General features: G+C 36.9%; 1 protein-coding gene across 42 annotated transcripts in view; it reads right to left on the bottom strand.

The window, feature by feature from the left end:
- The window catches only part of RBFOX1 (RNA binding fox-1 homolog 1), a 1115790-nt gene that overhangs the window by 238407 nt on the left and 855510 nt on the right, over positions 1-21873 (bottom strand). For 6 of the 42 annotated variants that reach the window (XM_065030750.1, XM_005508441.4, XM_021295781.2 and 3 more), the window contains exons 2-3: positions 8158-8312; positions 5183-5403 (exon numbers count right to left, since the gene is read on the bottom strand). The exons of 35 other annotated variants lie outside the window; for them this stretch is intronic. In XM_065030750.1, the coding sequence (XP_064886822.1) occupies positions 5183-5269 (87 nt within the window). In that variant the 5' untranslated portion in view covers positions 5270-5403; positions 8158-8312. Of the gene's footprint in view, positions 1-5182; positions 5404-8157; positions 8313-21873 lie in introns of those variants that run through there. One more of the 42 variants, XM_021295787.2, reaches the window with a different exon arrangement.

Raw genomic sequence — 21873 nt, 5'->3', positions numbered from 1 at the left:
CCCAACAGGTTCGCTCACCCAGTATTTTCTATTTGCAGTTAGCAAGAAACAAAGGCAGGTTAAAAGAGAATAAACTCTTGCGATAGCGATAACAAAATACTTTCAAGCTGTCTGTAGCATCCTGAGCAAATGACAGGTTTCACAGAGAATTCACAGCTTGATCCATGTATCAAAAGGCAAAAAAAAAAAAAGGTAAAAATAAAAATCTGAAGTTGTATTTACAGCAGTTTAAACACTGATAACTGAAAATATTTCTAAATAAAATAATACAGACCACACCCATCACAGCACCACCCTACATCTCCTCTTAAAAGCGCTTTTCATACAGAAGGGAGAAAAATTTTGCAACTCTCAGAAGAAATTTTAAATACATTCTCTCAAAACCAGAGCGAAATACACACTCAGATCAGAAGTGATTGCAGCAGTAAAATATGTTAGTTCTCCACTCACAAAGCGCTGAGTACAGCACCAGTAATAGGAGACCCTCAGCACTTTCAAAGACAGAACAACACAATCAAGCCAGAATAAATCTGCACCTAAGGTAAATCATCCACTTACTGCATTTTGAATAGGCAATTGAGCCAATGTAAACAGAAATTATGCACTGCATTCCACCAGACTGTCACCTGAAACTGACTGAGACAATAATCCACCACTTCAGGCAACATGGGAAAAATTAAAACCTTTCATCGTATCTATTTCAAATGCATTATTCAAATCAAAACTGCTAAATTACACAAGCCTTTTTAATGTAACACAACATAACCACAACATTTTCCAAAACTGGACTGCTGGAAAGTAAATGTGATTTTGCAGGTTGCCCAACACACCAGCATCTACAAATATTCTGCACATATTCACTTCCCAATACCGCACTAAACCAAGGATTTTACAGATGGGTAAAGATGGAACTGTGAAGAAGTCTGCACCACTACTTTTCACAGCATATTCTAGGCAATTCTGTCACTTAGCCCTAAAATAAAATGGAACTGTCTCCAGATTACCACTTTTTCAGTTGTCAGTCAAACATTAGTTAAACCAGTTATGGAAAAAATCTGATGCACAGATATAATCAAAATGCCTTAGGAGTAATTTAAGCTTAAGGATTATGTATTTAAAAGTATGGTAATTCACAGGTTATTAAAATAGTTAACCACCAACCATCTATTTCCTACTGTTCTTCTATCCCCCTTTATCACTACACAAATAAATAAGCAAATACAAGCAGAACAGGTTTTAGCTTAGCTGGCTCAAGTCTTTCAACAACAAACATAAGCTTAAATCCTTAAAACTCCTAAAGATTTTCTGGTGACTATGCTAAAATAAAAGCATATTTTTTAAAAAGTATTGATATATTCAGAAAAAGCCCACCTTTTTAATCTTTAAATTTAAGTAGCATATTTTATATTAAATGGAACTGTCTCTTTCAAATTTTCCAGTTGTTTAGTAAAAAGTCTAATGTCAACTTCAATAATTTTATAATCATGCATACAAACTTCTCTGAAAAACAGAAATTGAGCCACATAAACCAGCCATGTGATAAATAATTCAGCATCCATCATTAAAATGTCATATATTGCACTCATGTTTTAAAAATATTTTACCGTAGTCCTAACATTCCGTGTATTCAGAGCAATTGTGAAGATTTTTATCTCCCTAAAATACACAAAGCCATGAAAGATGAAGCTAATACGGAGACATTCCACTTATTATTCTTCAAAACATGCCACTCTGCTATGGACTGCAGAAATTTTTTTGATACTGCGCTTTGTAACACTCATGGTAAACAGAACTTAGTTTCAGATGTTTATTGTGAGAATCTGCCAGGCGGTACAGAAGCTCAGAGCTGCATTAGCAGACAGCGGTTGATGGTCCCAGCCCTGGCCACGCAGGTTCATGTATTTGATGTGACGCCCCGCTGACTGCACAGCTTATCTGGACAAAAGGGTTCCCCCAGGAACCAGCTCACAAAACTGGGGTGTGAACCAAGGGCGGGATAAGAAGCCTTTTACTGCATTGCCACCTAATCCTCCACAGCGTTTTTTCACTCTCAGATGCCAGAAGCAGCAGCCTGATAGTTTGGACACACAGCTGTGCTTGCTGTCCAGAGCATCCGCAGTTGCTGGAGCGCAGTGCCTGCTCTGGTCCTCGCGGCAGCGCGGCTGTGACAGCCCGGGGAGCCACCCGCACATCTTCTGCGTCACGTCCAGAAAACACCTCTCCACCCACGTGAGGCATGGTGCTATTTATGCATGATTTGTACTTTCATGTGATTTTTTTATTCCTCCTAGTGTTTCACCCAGGAGTAAGAAGGGAGAGGAAAAAATATTAAAAAATGGGCCATAATAATACCGGAATTCTAATAAGTTTTTTGAAGGTATATTTATTTATTTATTGGAAAATTAAACTGTTTGCAAGTACGTTTAACATAATTTGATACATTTTCACATATCTGTAACTCTGAACAACTACCTTCTCTCTCTCCAAAAACATATGCATTCTGTTTTTCACTACCTCACCCAAACATATGATCTCAGTAAGAGGAATATGAACAGTCCAAGTAGGAAATTACATGCAACTGGAAAAATACACATGGCTGTTTATCTAATTTGTTTCCAGAGGTGTATTCATAGTATCTGCCCTTTCGTGTTTGTCCTGAGTTTCACACATTCCAGTACTTTGTAAGAACGGGTATGACAAAAGCAAGGAGAGGATGTAGGATAGTTTGCTGATGAATTTAGGAGGAGAGGCTGGAAAAGGCTGCACATACGCAGCTTGAAGTAAAATAATATACAGTGCTTGAAGGTGCAGAACCCCTGAACAGTCCTCCTCAGAGATCAGAGCTTTCTTGTTCATCCATGCAACAAAAACATTAAAAATACCCAAAATAGTCCCCCAAACCTCTACATAATACTCTACACTGTTTTCATATGCAATCCAGATGTCAATCCAATTGGAAATCATGGGGAATCCCTAATCAGAATTACATCTACTTTCTGTAGAGATCCATGCAAGTAAATAAATTGTAATCTTATAAGCCTCTAAAATGTTTAAACAGCCTTGTATTCCAAAATAATTCAGGGTTGTAGCTCTCAACCTGCAACCCAGTAAAAATCTATTTGTGTAATCAGTTTATCAAGGCATATTTTGAAGAAAATTTCCAGAAAAGTTCTGAACGTTATGTAATTACTGATTAGAAGAGAATGATATAAATATGCCTATCAAGTGTCCTTGGGATTATTTATTTTGGGTACTTATGTTTAATCTAAGAGACAAACAATGAGCATTCTCTTATGATAAGTTGACTGCAGATGCTGCAAATGCAGATAAAAGCTTGAGGTAAGAAAGTGGTTAAACCACTTAATTTTCTAGTTTACCCACTAAGAGAATAACTCAAACATTTGTTTTGTTTCCAGAATGCAGTTTCGGGCTATGACATTAGGGAGAGGAAGAGAAGAGGGAAGACTAGAGTAGTATCCACTTGAAAAACACTTTTCAACTGTAACTGTAAAGATGCCTATGTTTTGTAGAACAATTTCTATTCCTTGACTATTTCAGACTTATGCTAACAGAGTAGCATAGGCCTGAATATAGCTTTCTAAGGAAAGAAAGAATAAAGATTGAAATAAGGCATCCCGAATTTTCAAAGGGCCCTTTCTTCTAATCTATCTGCTTGGATAATGCGTCCAGAGTGGCATTTTGTAATGACAGCAACTTTCCAACAAATCAATAGTTATTTAATTCCCAACAAGCTCTCGAGTCCATTAAACCTGATTACATTCACCCATTTCAGTTGGGTGCAGTTATTTTTCCTACACCGGCACTTAATCTATAACAGGAACTTATGAGAACTTTCAAAAGCAATTTCAACATCAATCAGCATAGAGTGAAAGGCACGATTTGCTTGTAATTATTTATTGGACAGGATGGCACAGGGTCTGACTGAGCTCTAGCGTCCGACCTTCACCCCCAAATTCTAATGGATATGAAGGCCTGCTTGATGTGTTCCAGTGTGCTGCCATGTCTCACTGCATTAAAAAAATAGCATCAGCTCGCGTGTCCCACAAGACAGTTTTTCAATACCTGATAGTGGCCACGGTGCAATGCTATGTTTCTATTTTAGACACGTGTCTGATATTAAGCCTAAAGTGAAGAACACAACACACAGGCTTTGCTTGCTGAACAGACCTATATGAAGAAAAACATGTTTCATGCTGTGACTGCCCCTCTATGCCAGTTAACTTGTAGTGAAGGAGCATAATGAAAATTTGCCTCTCCTCCACAGATAATTTGATTGATCACTAGCATGACACAGAAACACCATAATACACATCTGTGCCTCTTGACCCTGCTAATGCATAATACCTAACTACGGCCATTTAGAGGGTACTCTGCTTTTTCTTTTTCTCAGTGTTTGGAACTGTTACTTGAATTCTTTCTTAATATCTTCTAATACTGTAAATAAGAGAATACTTTTTGCTCAATTAGTGTCTATATGATTTTGTCAAAATCCTATCAGCAGAAAATTCAGTCATATCAGTTTTTGATAAAAATCAAATCAAAACCAGACAACACAACAACAACTAATCTAGTAATTGCTAGTTAACTTCTAAAGTACAGAACTCTTGCCCTGAAGCAAGATCTTACACTTTCAGGGTTCAAATGAATTAATATGATGTGCATAAGGATTCAGTGAAAGTGATGTATTTCTATACACACAAAAACACAATCCCTTTTTCATTCAGTGTGATGCAAAACATATGAATTAATGCATATTTAACACTATTCATATTTGCTGTGCTGAAACACTTAACCTAAACAGATCGTGGTAAGTTACTTTGTCTTATGACCTGCTATGGGAATGCTGACTCCCTCAGAAACCTGGAATGGATAGCAAATCCTCTGCCCTGTGGTCAACCTCGTGAAGCAAAGGCATGAATGTTAAACAGCAGACAAATCAATACAAGCAAATATAGCTCAACTACACCATTTATTCAGCCATGAGAGATGTCAATACACAGATTAGGGTGATCCATCTTTTTGATTTCCTACTGTCTTCTCACTGACTACATGAGAGCTTTTGCCTGTATTAAAAGTGTTTGCTTTCTCAACCATAAAAATTCCAATTATTACTCTAAGTGCACTAGAATTAAGTTGCTTGTTGGAAGCGGCCTTGCATTACCTGAACAAGTCCAGCGAAGTATGGTGCTGCCGGCAGAATCATTGGCACTCCACATGGATGTAGCAAAACTCCTTGAGACGACAACATGGTTTAAGTGATAGTATTACTCCCACTAAAGCTAAACACATCAATTGAAAGTTAGGGGAAAATCTATATACCAACTTCTTCCAAACTCAGAGCTAGAACCAAATAACTTCTGTCAGGGGCAAAGCCCACATCAGCTGTAAAAAAAAGAAAAAAATTGACGTCAGCAACTCTTAATGTTAAAGTTTTCTTCAGAGACAACAGATACAGACAACAGCTGCAAACCTAACTCTACCGAAAAAGGAAGGTGCTATTTTGGGACCAGCTTAAGTAACATGACTGACCAACTACTCTTTATCAGTTCAGATTTTTAAGGACTATACACATACAGATCAAATTCTGTACAGAACTACTGATTAGAAATATTTTTCTATCAGTTCTGGCATATAAATGACAACAGTTACTATTAGAAGCCATTGAAAAATAACCAGGTTTATCATGATTGCATAAATAAATGTTTCCCTTTACTTATAAGCTGTTAAACAATATTTATGTGAGAGTTAAAATTTCAGTCTGCTATATTGGATACATCTTCTGTTTTGATTCATTACATGCTTCTTGCTTATTTTGAATATTTGAACTAATACAAGCTAACAACTTCTATTAATGGAAATTATATTTTAATGGCTTTTCTAACCTTTAATAACATCTGTGTTGTTACATTTATCACAGCTTTTTTAAAAGGAATCAGTTTGACCTTTAGAGTGTTTCATAGTTGTTCTCCAATTAAACTCACACTCTCAGTGTAAGAGACAAAAGAGTGAAATTTAGGCTGGTTTTCCCCTAAATAAAACAGATTTGTTTTTCAGTGTGCTACTTGCAAGACATTCTCCTCCACAGCTAATCATTTTTACTTTAGACAAAACCAACTTAGTCACTAACACTTGTTTCATGTGCAATATATATTCTATTTCAGATATGACTAATGACAGGAATTACAATTGAACAAGACTTTTTATTTAAATCAATAAAGAAATAGTTAGCTGCTTCAAACTTTATGTTATGAGTTAAAAAAATGAAAACAAAAACTTCTCCTGCAGTCTTTGAATAACCAGGGTGCTTCACATCACTAATTTCAGCTACTTGATTTTGTTGCATAATTACTTTTCCAGATAACTAATTGCAGACAAGATTTGATGTGATACTCAATTATTTAATGTCACATTTTGACCATCGTGAAAGGTTTTCAGTAATTGATTCCCATGTATCAAGGCAGCCGTGTTGCGTGATTTAGAAATCTACCGTAGCAGCTGCACATTGGCCCTCATTACTATCAGCCTTATACCATTTCTAACTTTAGCTGGTGAATTGTGACCCTCTGTGATGCTCATTTGAGAGGCTGCCAATGAGGACAGCAATTGTCACATGATGAAGTGATGTTTACCTACTTCTATCTCCTGTTACAGAATCACTTCAGCTTTCTGTTGAGGATAACGTTGTTCACACTACTTATCTGACTATGCTTAGCTCTTAGTCATATTTCTTGCCCTTATTAAAGAGCAGAACCCTGTAGTTTAATTATTAAGCACACGGTAGGCTGACACATCATGGATTTTGCCAAAAGACTTTCATAAATTCCTATACAAAAATCAGTTCTTTCATACAGAAATATATAAACAAAAGGTATATATGAGAAAGAGAGTTGCCACTGCAACTCACTTAAAAGTATTTTATTTCATTTGGTCTAACAGACTGAGTTGCATTTGAAGAGAGATTTCTTTCACCTAGAATGGAGATTACAAAATGGATTCTGCAAGCTTTACTCAAATGACTCCAGTGGGACAACTGACATAAATAAGGATTGTTAAATTGCTCTGTAAAATACCGAGTTGTTTTCTTGTTTCAGCATGTATGTATTTGATAAGATGTCAGAAAACCTAAAGAGCAAGATGATTTGTACAGGGAAGCACAGGCCCAAGGGAAGGTTTTCTGCGATCTGTTTTGGGACACGTTTTACTTAACATTTTCATTAATTATTTTGGCACAAGGCATCATGCTGAGGAAATTTCCTGACGACAAAGTTAGAAGGTACTGTCAAGACTGAGAAGGATAAGAATATTACATAGAAAGAATCGTTCAACCTTACGGATGAAATTCAATAGCACAGAAGTTAACATCATGCTTCTGCTAATAACAGAAACTTCAGTTCTACATTCAGGAGGAAGAAAAGCAGGACCTCACTGCGTCCGTTTAAGGAATTTGAGCTGCTAGTGTGATGCAATTATGGAAAGGCAAATTATCAGTATTTATTTTTTTTTCCCTCAATAATTACTTGATTTCCTAGAGATACTTCCAATAGCATACAGTTCTCTTCATCCACATGAAAAAAAAAAGTCAAATTAAACTACAACAGCTGTAGAGAAAATCCTCTAAGTTGTAACAGGAAGCTAAGAAATTTTGATTTGTTTATCCTAGCAAAACAATCTGTGAACAGGGAAGAAAACAGTAGGAGGAAGAGACTGTTTAAGCTAAGGACAATCTTGGCACACTAAAAAATACAGAAAAAAATGGTTATGAATAAATATAGGATGAAAATATTTCATCATTTTAAAAAGTATTTTGCTGGGACTAAAGTGAGGGTCTAGAAAAGCCTTCCAAATTCACAGTAACAAAAAAGATAGCTTATAAAATAAAATTATATGATGGCAATAGCAGTGTGTCAAGGTTTAAAGGTTTAAAATCACTAAAGGAGAACTAGTCTTGTTTTTAACAAAACCAGGACACAGCGGCAGTCCGAACTCAGCAACTCATAGGAGGATGCTTACAGTCCTTTGCGAGCAGTATAAACATTCCAGAATAATGAAAATAACAAATGTCTAAAAAGCATTCATATTCACTACATTCCAGACTGTAATATATAAAAATAAACTTTGAAAATAAACTGTAGTTACCTGTTTTAATGAAAGGATGCTTTGCTTGCCTCACTATAACAACATGCTTCTAAATGTATAGCTGTTTGGCACTCCAAATCCAAGCTCTGACTTTCTGGTTGGGCTCTTTGATGATGTCCCATGTGTGCACCAGCTACCTAAGTTCGCACAAACCTCTGTGAATCAAAACCACAGAAGTACAACACAGCTTTACTCGCATCTCCGCCCCATGCCAAATTCTGAACTTACGCCAACGCGACTTCATCGGCTTCACCAGTTCATAGCAACACATTTGTTCTCCCTCCCAGCCACACAAAAAGGAAATTTTGAAGTTTTACAATTCACCATTAGTTAGCATTAACAGTCACTCCTGTTCTACAGGGATATATCAAATACATGAAATTTGACCATAAAGAGTGCCGAGGACTCTTAGAATGAGCCGAAAGAGTATTAAATATGCTAATATAATAATTCTGTTTCACTTTAGCAGGACCTCTAGCGTGATTAAGGTTAAGCATGGGCCTAAATGTTTTTGTTAGGACAAAGCCAGAATGGTAAGTACGACGCGTATCAACCATCTGTCCAAAGCCACCGATGGTGACAGCACTTACTTCATGTCTACTCCAGGACTCTTAGTCCCTGCAAAAAACTAAGTGTGTGTGGGTGGAAAAGGGGAGATCATCTATTTTAAACAACTATACTGCTTTCACTTCCATTACATTCTAGAAAATTGTAATGCTGTTAGGAAAAAAACCTATCATGCTAAGCCATTTTCAGTATGCTAATGGAAGGTATGTTTCTTTCAGCTATCAGCTCCCAAAGCATGTTTTTTTTTATTTTTCAAGGATCTTCTGAAATTGAAAACTGATTTAAAATATGAAAGACAGGTGAAAAACACAATAAAATAAATGAACACTGGCTTTATATTAAAATATATATATATATACACAAATAGAATCAAAGAATCTTATTTGTTTCATTTCTGCAGAATTTTGCTAAAAGGCAGATATCATTTATGAAAATGAATCTGCAGTTTTAAAAATTAGCAGCACTATAAGAAATCAGTCACATTGCTAAGAAGTTAATAGAATACATACTTTTTTAAAACTTGTTAAAGACTATTTTTGCACTAATAATACAAGACATTATTTGAATTCGCAGAATCACAGAATTGATCAGGGTAAAAGGCTATAATTATTCCAGACATAAACTGACTGAACAAACTTCCAAAATCTGACAGAACAGTCCTTTTACGAACTTGTCTCCCAGAAAGCAGCTGGTTTTAAAGGTGAACAGCATAGGTTAAGCAAGCTAAGGCAGCAGCAGCAGGTCACCAAATACATAAGTATTTTGGGCCCAGCAGTCTAATGCTCTTATGGTTTAGCATAGAACTGAAGCTACTGACAGGAGTGCTCCAAGAGTGATTTCACTGAGGACTTGCTAAGAAGTCATTTGAAATGGGAAGGAAATGAAGACTGCTGTGCAGTATGGATGCACACGGAAAGAAATAAGGCCAGAAGTATGTCTGAAAACCAGGCTACACATTAAGGCACAACAAGAAAAATGAAAATGATGGAAAAAGGGCCAAGGTTTTGATCCCACCTGCACAGAATACCTAAATGGTGCATTCAACAATGACCAAAATATTCCCCCAGGCAAAAGCAGACACCTAGTTTTGCTATGGTTCAAGGTAAAAAATACTTTAGCAACTTCCCTGGAGACACACTGCCTGGAAAAGGCAGATCCCTGCAATGCAGTCATCAACCAATCAATGATGTACGCTCTAATCAGATCCCGACAGAAGTAATCTATTTAGACCATCTTTCTTCCAAATCATTAACTATTCTTAATGCCTATATCTTGTTCAAATACCACAAGCAATGGTTCTTCCAAATGCTATATAACACCAACAAACTTCAAATAATTTCTACTTCCTTCCCACATTGGCCTAACTTTCCCATCTCACAGATCATAAATAATTCATGTGCCACTTTGGTGCCCTCTTCATAGCTTATGCTATGGCATATTTGATTCCTTTAAGCTCTTCTTCAAGTCTTACATTTTCTGGCCACCTTTATTCTTCTTTAAGTGTTCTCCATTTCCTCTTTAAAATGTGGTTTTCTGGTAAAGGAAAACCCATCACTGAGAGGCTAAAGTAGTTTCCAAGTCTCCTGGTAGTTTCTCCCACCCACAGAAACTTTATTGTCTCTACAGATGTGTTACCCCATCAGCACCATGCATGCTCTAAAAGAGAAGATGAGCAGACACTGAATAGGGTTGTCTGAGATAAGTAGACCCAGACATTAAATGGAATATTGGTTGACAGAAAGAGCTGTCCTGCATGTCTTCCCCCACCCTCCCAACCATGACTGATGCCACTTTTCTAACTTTTCTAACTAGTCTTCCAAAGACTATTTCCACCTTTCTGCAAAAACCATCTGGGATCAAACACTGTTCAAGGGCACCAGAAGCACTAGCCAGGCTTGACCCCTGTCCTCAGCTGCTGACTCTGTTCCACTCTTCTAAGCAAAGCTTTGAGTATACGTAGCTGTTCATGCCATGTATCAGCTCCCCAGCCAAGTCCTATTATACTTAACAGTAGAACCAAAATACAACCTGGATATTTTAGTGACTTTTACAGTAGAAAATATCACATATACAAATCAAAGGTATCTATTGATGTCATTCTGATATAAGTATGGCAGATACTGTCAGTTTGTCAAGTTTATAATACGTCTCAGTTTATCCTAGTGTATAAGGCAAGGCTATAAAAACTATGTAAAACTGGGAGAGTGCAACTTTTTCAAGTATGTGAAACACTTGTGGGATACATCACATTTGCTATTAATACATTTCTCTTCCAAACTTGAAGTTTCTACTTGAAAATTACTTTATCTTGTAGGAGCAATTTAAAACCTAGCTGCAGTTCAAGCTGAACCTTGGCCAATCCTGTTTCTTTGGTTTCACTAACTCCAAACTTTCTATTTTTGTTGTCAGTAGTGTGCAGTGTTTTGCCTGCTGCTCTAGTACCTCACTGGCTAAAGAATGGCATGTTTACTTTGCATTTCTTTTGGAATGCTCCCACAAAGATCAGTTCTCCCTTCCTCCTTGCATTGCTCCACAACACATCCTTTTACTGCCTCAGCAACCACTTGTCATCACCTTCAAGGACTCACTTCAGCTACCGAGCTTCCCTTTTTCAGGAACATTTGAAGGCAGGGATTTTTACATAAATGGCTTACCCTCTTCTACATACTTAGAAATCTCCAGTTCCTGCTTAGACTAGATTGCTAGAGATATATATTTGTCTCCTGATAGCAGATCAAGTGATTTACCCTTCAGTGAGTCACAAAACACATTCACTTACATAGTCAATAAAAGTAGGCTAGAGAGAGGAAGCAGGTTATGAAATGGAGTTAAGGGATGCCTCTGTGGCTGGACTTCCCCTTGGCTATCTCAGAAACATAAGGATCTGTCATCATCCATACATATTCTGGCACAAAACCAGAGAACAATCTGTGAACCACTACTCTCTGAAGAAAAAAAAATTAAAAAAAAAGCAGCTACCGGTACCTTTTGATTTTTAGTTTTCATATAAACTAGAAAGATTCTGAATCCCAACCAAATTTGTGTTTTTGTACCAGCATTCATGTCAAAATTAAATGAGAATGAATCTGGGAACTTCAGTAATTTAACGTGCTGGGCACCTAACGGTGAAGAAGGATAACGTTAGACTATGCAAGAAGTCACATAGAAAATCAGCTGAAGCTACAAAAAGTGGTGCAGCACACACAGTGACAGAAGCCACCTGTATGGCAGCTCCTTTCATTAACAGTTCTGTGGCCCTGTACAACTCTGCTTGTGAAAGGAGTTTCTCTGTCTCCTGTTGTCCTGGATATCTGAAAAGACCTAGCTGCCAAACTGGAGGAAAATACCGTTGCTTTAACTACCAAGAGTTGATTTTGAGAGGTGTACGTAACTACCTATTCAAAACACCAAAGATGTGTTGCAAAGGTCTTAACTATGTTTCTGATGTATTAATGAGCACTGCATTGCTTTCCTTTTCTTACAGAGTTTCATACTGGCTTTTATTACATAATTCCTATTGGCTGGATAGTGTACCAAATCAGTTGTGATTTCACTGTTGGCTTCTGTAAGAACAAACTCTTTCCTATCTCCAGACTTCTTCAGATACCTTTCACTACTCTGCTCTTGACTTCATCTGTCATTTCTTAAAACATTGAGATAAGCCTCCAATCTAAGGTGAAGTTAAGCAGTTTTGAAAATTTTGCATGAAATGTAGAACAGACACTTTAAAGATCTCACGTTTATTTGATATTATGCAGTTACATGGCCACACTATTGAAAATGACATATGTCTTCCAGTGGTATAAATGATAAGTGGTATTACATATATCTTTATTTTTAAAAATGCCAGGCTATATATATGTATTTCACAAAATATGTATTGCTATCATACTTTCTCACATCTTCCTTAATCTCATTCATTTATTTTTCTGTTTCATGTGCTGGGATATAAGATGCCCAAGAAATATGTATATTTGCATGTATTTTGCCAACAGGTAGGAACAGTGTGTAATCTTCCCGTTGGGGTGCTCTTATTTGCAAATACAGACCAGCAACAACAAGATATCTTTTTCTTTGCAAATCAGGAACAGACTGACTTCTAATCAATATCCACTCTTAATGAATCCTACTGATATACTCAAGCAATGCCATGATAGATCATCATCCAGTCCACACAGGATTTTTGCCAATACTTGAGCACATAAGCAGTTTCAGTATCAGCTCATGGTCATCTTGTTGATATCAGTGTGCATAAAACAGGATCTCAGGAATATAACAGTGTATTCTAGAACAGACAAGCCACCGGCCTGTCACTGTCCTCAATCAGGCATTGGGTGTGTGGAGATGACAGGCACATCTTTTTATTGCCAGATCTGGTCAAACAGACTTCTCTCTATTGCTGTAGTCAGGCTACTCTGACTACTGTATCACAGGAAGCTATGACTTCTTCTTGACCTCAATTAGCACATTCATTATTCATCAAAGCACAGTTTTCATTTGCTTCCCTTGGGAACAGCAGAGTATCACTGTGAGAATCTTTCAATACAACTTCAGTCCCTTAATACACTTGGGATCTGCTGACAAGTAACAGCTACTCATTCCCCTGAGTAAAGTTCATATTAATAGGACTGCATGGTGAATCATGAGATGGTATTAAATCATGCCTCCTGCCTGTATAAATACATCATTCAAGCACCCTACTATGCCGAGCGCAGTGGTTTGATTGCAGAAACCAGCATAGGGTAGATATCCTAAGTGAGCAGGGTGCCTTGGAGGAATAACCTACCCAACTCCCAAAATAATAATGACCCTACAGGTCTTTAAAGGGATCAGAGGGAATTTTCTGTTCACAACTGACAAGTTTCATACTCTCCAGAGATAAAAATATCAAGACCTGAAGGCATTAGATGTAACGCAAGCTATAATTCAGCTCTATTTAAGACATCGGCAATAGTTTCTGCATACTGAAGTTTAGTCAAGAATCTGAGGCAGGCAGGATTTGCTGAAAGCATCAGAAGGCCCAGTTGATTGGAATTTTGCCTCCAAATCTGAATACCACTAAGTTAAGGAAGCTTTTTTAACTTCATTGCTACTTTATATCTGAAATCAATTCAGTTTTGTAGGTACCTCGTAACGCAACTGTTGGAAGACATACTTAATCCCATAGTCAGCAATTCAGCCATCACTCCCAAACTCAGTGTTACAGGCAGCTGCTGTGCAGAGTTTATCCAGCCAACAGATCACACAGCACAGGAGAACCGGCCTTTTCCTGAGATGGGTCAGATCTGCCTATAGTCTAAATGTCTGTGACTGAGGCCAAGTCTATGGGAGTGGAATTGCTCTGGTACTCTCTACAGGCACCTTCATGTAAACAGCTAGTACACAGGAAAACGGCTTTGAACGAATTCCTTTGAACGAGTTCCCTGGATCAAACTTCAACAAAGCTTCCTGGTAATACAGTAAATAGATCTCACCTTAAAGAATCACATCATGTGCTTTCTTTCCTCCCCTCCCCCAAGACGTCTTAGACAATATTCTACTTATCCATTGCAGATTCCAGTTCTAAACAACTACTCTACCAAACAGGTGATTTCGTTCAGCAAGGCCAGTGGATACTGAATTCATATGAATACTTGATTTCTAATGGTAACTCTCACAACAATGTCCTCAGGACAATGTAAACCTATGGGGATCATGCTACTGATCAGAATAAAGCTGAGGACAGAATAAGCACCAAAGTACAGAAAACCCTAACGCTGTTGTATCAATGCCAGATGGTAAGAGCCTTTCCTGTCATCCACTTAACAACTTTTTTATTTTGGGTTAATTCCATTTTATATTAGAAGGGAATAAATAAAGGATGGTCTTTTTAATCTCACCTTCATTTAGATTCTAATCAACCTTTGTCAGTGCCCTTGGAGCACGCCAGCAAAGGCCTGGTGTAAATTTGTGCAGAGAAGGACAACAGAAGAGGATTATTTCTATTTTTATTGAAATCAGTACTTTAGCTGACTTAAGCTGATATTAAGGTCATTAGCTGGATATGAGTAAGATTTTATTGCTGCAAGAAATAAGACAGAGAGTAAGTACTCTCCTCATAAGACCTGAGATATACTCAATTCTCCTGCAGTGCAACATTGGAGGATCAGACACCAAATATTTAACCCAAACTCTTTGACTGAGAGCATCTAGCCTTTTCTCATGGTTTTTCAATAGTGATTTGTTCCTAACAAGAAGAAATGGAACCCATGATCCTGTTTAGCAAAAAAGCAAAACACCAAAATGTGTGTCAGTGAATAACAGGAAAAAATGAAAATAAGAAATGTAATATTCTCCTTCAAGTTTTGACCTGTGTTGCTCAAACATGAACCTCACTCAAAGTTCATATCTTCTTGTTCCCACAGACAAAACTTTTGCACATCTGGATTATAAATGCTATAATTGGAAATGACAGAAAAGTGCTACATAGCTGCTCCTAAAGAACTGTCAGATTTCAGGATAGTTAATCAGACAACTGGGACTAGTGAACTCTTACAGAAACTATTTTCAAAGGTATTTTTAATTCCCTGAATTTTTTTCTTAATGCTGGAGTTCCTTCTCAGCCTGCTTCCTTACATGCTTGTGTAATCTAGCACTGCCTCATAAGCAACGGAAGTTAACAACCGCGGTTGGCTACTGATCTATTTGGCCGTTTGTGGTACTAGTAAAAGGTTAAAATTCCTGAATTCTCATCCTCTACTGTTCAGCCCTGATTAGCTCTTTAAAAATCATGCAAACAAAACACAGAACAGTTTTGTGCTGCATAGCCCTAATTCCTCACGAAGCTTTGCAAATAACCAATGTCCACCACTGTCACAGATGAGATGCCGCATGATCTAACTTCATAAACCTGTAAAAATAACTTTCCCTTAAGAGTTTCCATAAAGCAGTTTCAAGATTCATCCTCTGCTGAAAGTGGGCAACACAACCACTTGCATAATTTTAGTGCAGATAAGCTAAACTTAAAACTAACTTACAACTATTCTGAGGCAAAATATACAAGAACATCATAAGAGAAAAGGCATATAAACTGCACAATGCATTAATTTTACAGCAAAGCCAAGGACAACACCCATAGCAGAAGTCAATAAACTGTGTTGATCTACCCCAGCAGATATTCTGTTGCTGGTTTGCTTTCCCATTAAAATCCACCTCTGCATTGCATACTAGAAAAAAGCCCATGAATGCTCCATTCCCACACACGCATTTGAGAACACCTGTATGGTTGGTTTGGTGGTATACAAACACATTTATTTGTTCATAATAAGCAGTTCCCAAGAGAGACACCCTATCAAACCATTTGGCAATAAACATTCTACAAAACTACAAACACACATACACAAAAACCACACCACAAACACCACCACCACACCAAACCAACCCAGTTCCTCCCACACATACCCCACACTGTTTTCAAGGTGTTTCCAGAAACCCAAAGTTCTCTACAAGCAGCATTCCCATGGCATTCCTTCTTTTTAGAAATATGTATTTAGAAGTTCCTATTTGAGATTCCGTTTGTCACATGTTTGTGGAGAATCAAAACTGCATGTGTAATCCTCCAAATTTATTGAGGAACGTTTCACTGCCACTTGAAGGAACAGACTCGAGGTTTCTGTTTCGTATTTACGTATTTTGCTGTTGATGCATGTGGATAGGCAAGAGGGAGCATATAAAGTATTTCCAACAAGCCCTTACACTAAAAAAGTGAGGAATTTCCAAGCTATGCTACAAACGGAATGCCATTTTGTAAAATGACATTTAAACAAGCACCTGGAACATAGTCCTATGTGACTGTTAATAATGTATACTTTTCTGAGTAACTGTGTTTATTATACACCTTTTTTCCCTTTGATTTCAATTCTTTACATATATACAAGGGGTAGTTTAGTTCACGTTAAAATGATATTGAACAACTTTATTTCAATGGAAAACCTGTGTATACTAAACAACCACATTACACTAACAGCATTTCAAAGGCTTCAAATGCACACGTGTAAGAAACAGCTATAGATAGCTATAGTCCCATAATGGTATACAGTGGCACCTCAAGAGCCACTGAAACACCACAAATGCATATTCTTCCTTAAACATTTTTAATAGGTGACTTTCTGTAATGATAAAAGCTACAGAAGGCCTAATTTTAGGATTTGTTCATCATTAGCATCTAGAAATATTTCTTCTTCATTTTATTTTCAAGGCAAAAATAATCACATGATCTATAGATGGAATGTTTCAGTGATTTACCTTCATCCATCCAGGGAGAGTACAGTGAACATCAGTGTTACATAAAGAAACTTGAAACAGTTGACAAGTACATTAAAACGAAAAAAACTCCAACACAGGTAATGAAACAAGCGCTCTTCCAACAGGACATCCATTGGTAGAAGAGTCAAGTTTACAGTGTTGACTCCCTGCTCGTACAACACAACTTCCCTAGGCAGGGGAGTATTGAGGATTGTTCTACCCTGAGTAAAATCTGTAAGAGCAAAACCAGTTTGAGCATTGCCTTCCCTAAACAATGCTCTGACAACAGCATGAACTTTTACTCAAAAATGTGTAAAGTTAATTAATACTTTTTATGTATTCAATAAGAGTTCATTAGTAGCTGTTTCAGTAATAAATGAAACTTAACACACATTTCTAATTTTTGTATTAGCATTCACAACTCAAGAGCATTATTTATATATGAAATGTATGGACAAATAAGTTTAGTGTGGTGAAATCAACATCCCATATTTTAAAAACTATAAATTCACTATTAAGTAAAACTGCCCAAGATCATAACATATTTTAAATGGAGTAGCATTTATTCAACCAAAATAAAATATTATTGTGCAAACACTAGACAACTAATTACATAATGTACCTTTACAAAATTACATAATATGGGTGCAGCTTGTTTCCCTGTTTCTGTTTGAAAAAGAGATTGTTTAATAACCCATCAAAGCTATCTGTAAACCAAGGAAACAATAGAGCAGATGTTGACTGTTGTCTTGTGCCTCACAGACATAATTAAATACAATGAAACACACACGCACCCAAATAACAGAGGACAAACAAACACAAAAATGGTTCTCTATAAACATAAACCTCATTTACGGGGCACCTGCCTTATATTAATCTGTGATATTTAAACCAGTGATGAAAATGGAAAAGAAGGTATTTATCTGCCTTCGGACTACAGGACAAACTACAAACAAAAAATTCCTCTTAGTTTTCCATAGCTTTAACTTCTGCAGTACTGATTCCCACATTGTTGACTTCCCCAAAGCCAGGAGGGAACTGTATTTCTTCGGTGACAAAGCCAGGCCAGGGCAGCCACATCTTCTCTAGACAAAACCTACATGAATCAGAGACTCCGATCCAAATGGACTAAACCCACTGCGCCTGCTGCGTCATACAATGGCTTGAGATTCCCCTGGAAAGCCACGTTCCCTTTAATTGCAAAAACACGTTCTCTGTAATTATTTTCTAGCCCCTCTTTTGTAAAACATTAATGGAAAGCAAAAATTAGATTCCATGAGTATCAAACCAAGTGTTTATTTTCTAGGAGAGTGCCCTGTAACATTGCTTAATATTCTAATTTACATCAGAATTTGAGATATTTTTTTTAAGAACATCCTTCTTTATCTTCATTTGTGTAATCAAATGTAGATACATATTTTCTTTCATAATATCAATATCAATCCACTATTTGAAAAGAATCGTTATGTTAATAAACACAAAATTAAGTGTGCAATCCTGCAGCTGCTATTAGGAAACGACATTTCCAGATTTAAAAAAAAAACAACTTTGAAAATTAACACTCACATTTATCGCAAAATAATATACCTATTTTTGCTACTAAAAATTATCTTGATTTTAAAATTATAAATGCTTTAATAGCATTATTATTTTCCAAAACTTTATATGAAGAAGACAAAATTTGTTTACTGCAAACATTCTGCCTGTACATTTTATTTAATTATTCCTAAGTAACAAGACAGAATATAATGTGATCTGCATCTCTTTATGTTAATAAAACCATGCTAACCTCTTTCCATAGACAACACCATAAAGTATAAATACCAAATGGAAAACAAATGGAAGTATAATGCCACTGTGAAGCAAACCAATCAACCCTAAAACAGCTGAGATAGATCTCATCCAGTAGTTCATTCATTCTTTATAGAAAAGAAATGAAAATATTCCTAGGTGAACCAGATTAAGAAAAAAAAAATCCACAAAAAACACAACACACAACACACTCTCAACAGCTCTGAAAGGTTATAAAGCACTAAATTCCTTTGATTTATGAAGGCAGCATCCACCGCATTGAGCAAAACAACTCAGCATGCCGGGACCCTTTTCCCTGAAATTCCTTTATTAACACAACCTGGCTCTGCCAGTGAACAAAAGCAGTGATGCGGTGTGTATAAATCATTAATACTGTGCTGTGCAATGGCTGAATTTCCTGTGTGAGCTGGAAAGCCTTCCTGCACAACAGGGATTTTGGGGTTGGAATTGGCTGCTATGAAATGTACTTCATCATTCTCCATGTTTGACGCTTCCCAGTAGCTTTGTGCTTTTCCTTTCTTTTTTTCTCCCCCAAGCCCAGCAACTACAAGAGAAATTTATTGGATTTTGTGTCTGCAAGTAAAGGAAGGAAAAAGAAGGAAAGAAGCAAGCCAGCCCATTTAGATGTAGAATCCTTTTCCCTTCGTTTCAAGACAGGTTTTTTTCAAATGAAATCTACTAATGAATAAACGTTGTTGTTTTTGTTGTTTTGGTTTTTTCTTTCATGTTTAGTTTACCACTTTGAACCAGAAAATAAACTGAAAAAATGTACTGAAAGTGGGGTTGGTCTTAGCAAAAACAAATGAACAAATCAACTATCATTGAAAAGGCAACTCCTCTCCAAATGAAGTCATTTTCCATTGGAGCTTTGGTTGTTTTTTTTTTTGAAGAGCAGGAAAAGCAGGTAGAAAGGGCAATGTCTGGGTACAAAGAACTCCTGAAGTTATCCTGAAGTTGGCTGCATCGGTGGTTTTTTTACTTTAGGTATACCAAAAATCTTGCCCCAGAGCAACAGGCAATTCCACATGCACGTGCTAAGCGTAGTGTTTTAGGTAGAGCTGGAAAACATGGTAGCAATGGAAAAGGAAAAATAAACCAAACCTCTTGAATTGCAGTTTCTGAACTCTCCAGTGTTTTTGCAGCGACACACACTGAACTTGGAGACGGAACATCAAAACTACTTCTCTTGCTTCTGAGGTATGTGCAATACAACTACTAAAAAGTTTGTTTTTTCAGACTTCGAAACTAAGTAACAAGTTGTCTCTATAAAACATTCTGTACTTAAATACTCTTTTTGGGGCTAGACTTGGAAAAAACAGAGAGTATAAGAGAGAGAGAGCAATGCTGAAAAAGCAGTCTCAAACCATATGCTACCCATCAGGAAAAATGACACGATATAAAGGTAACTAAGGATACAATCAGTTTTCCAGCTAGGCCAGAGCATTATTCTGAATGTATCGAGCATCAGCTCCACCGACAAACAAATTTATCACCATCTAAACTGTAAATATTTAAGACACTTGGAATGCAGTTTTGCAAAAGCGAATGAGCTAAAGTCAGAATAGGGAAAACATTCCAGTGAGCCATTTTACACTTCTGCAGCCATCCAGCAGGCTAAAGATTACAAGAATCAGCCTGCAATGCATGCAGAAGTCCCTCCGCATTACACAATAATGACATTCTGAACAGAAATAAATGAAGCCCCTGCAGTGCTATTCTGTCAGCTTTTGAAAGTAAATAACTTCGCTTCTGACAAGAGAGAGACATTTTTTTCCTCCTCCTGCCATAGAGCATTAATTGAGCTATGCAGCCATGTAACATCCCAGAGATAGGACCAATACATGACAAGGAAAAAAAAGAACTTGAGGAAGGAGGGGACACTCATTGAATATATGGGCTGCCCAACTTCTTTTCACCCCCAAATATTCACACTAGCTCTGTTTTGACAGGATCTTATTCTCTGGGACAACTTTTAACAGGTTTTTTGTCTCCCACTGTAATACTTAGTGAAAGTTATTTCAAACAAATACTTTAAACTCGCAGTGTCTTAAGAAAGACTGCCATTATGAAAACATAAGCTTATATTTTCAAACTTCTTATCACTCCTTGTTTGTGAAGAAAGTTTCATGCCCAAAATCAATACCTGTAGTTAAAAATTTATAGCAGACATACTGGACGCAGTAGAGATAATGAAGATAGCTATAAAGAAAAAGGTTATGAGAAGCAAAACCAAAGAAGTAGGCTTCTGAACAACAACAACATAATAAATGTTAGAGCAAATTGGTAAGAAACTGAGGCATTGCATAAATATGTGCACATCTCACAAGTATATATGAGATGTTACTATAAATTTATGCACAAGTACAAAAAAAAAAAAAAAGGCCTATTTGAGATGTTACAGATAAGAAGGCCAACAATTTTTGGTGTGCTTTGATGTAAAGGGTCAAAAGGCGAATTTAAAAAAATGGTCTAAAATGAAAAACTTGCATTCTTATTCATGAGCATGTGAACATCTTCAGTATTTCAATTTTAAAGTACCACACAATTCTTTTCCATATCTGGGGAAAAAATAAAAACGAGTGACTCACTGTGAACAAAAAATAATTCACTGAACGCTTCAGTTCTTACTACAGTATCTAATTTTGATTCTGCATGTGTTCAACACAACGAGAAAGAGCAGGATCAAAACACAGCGAGATCTCTCCACAGCTGGAGCCTGCTACAGTGCAAAAGACCAAAAGCCCAACTACAGCTAGTCAGGATACTATAGACATTAGATATGCCATTTTCTCTAATTAAATTCACTGGGCTGCTGCACTGACAGAGTAGGAGGGGAAGCAAAATGTAAAAGAAGTCAATGGCGCTGCACTAGGCAACTCAGAGGTAAATGAGCAATGCTAGCAAAGAAATGACAGGAGTTCCTCAGGAGAGCTCTTGTACTACACATCACACTTTAAAACTGATAAATCAATCGCACATACACCTTTAAAAGGCAGGAAAGCTTGAAGGATTCTTAGAGGGTGTTGACTTCTCCTTTCCACTAACATTATTCTA

Source organism: Columba livia, chromosome 15 (genome assembly GCF_036013475.1).
Source record: "Columba livia isolate bColLiv1 breed racing homer chromosome 15, bColLiv1.pat.W.v2, whole genome shotgun sequence".
Classification (NCBI taxonomy): Eukaryota; Metazoa; Chordata; class Aves; order Columbiformes; family Columbidae; genus Columba; species Columba livia.
Note: the sequence above shows the minus strand (reverse complement) of the source record. Positions and strands in the feature narration are given on the sequence as shown.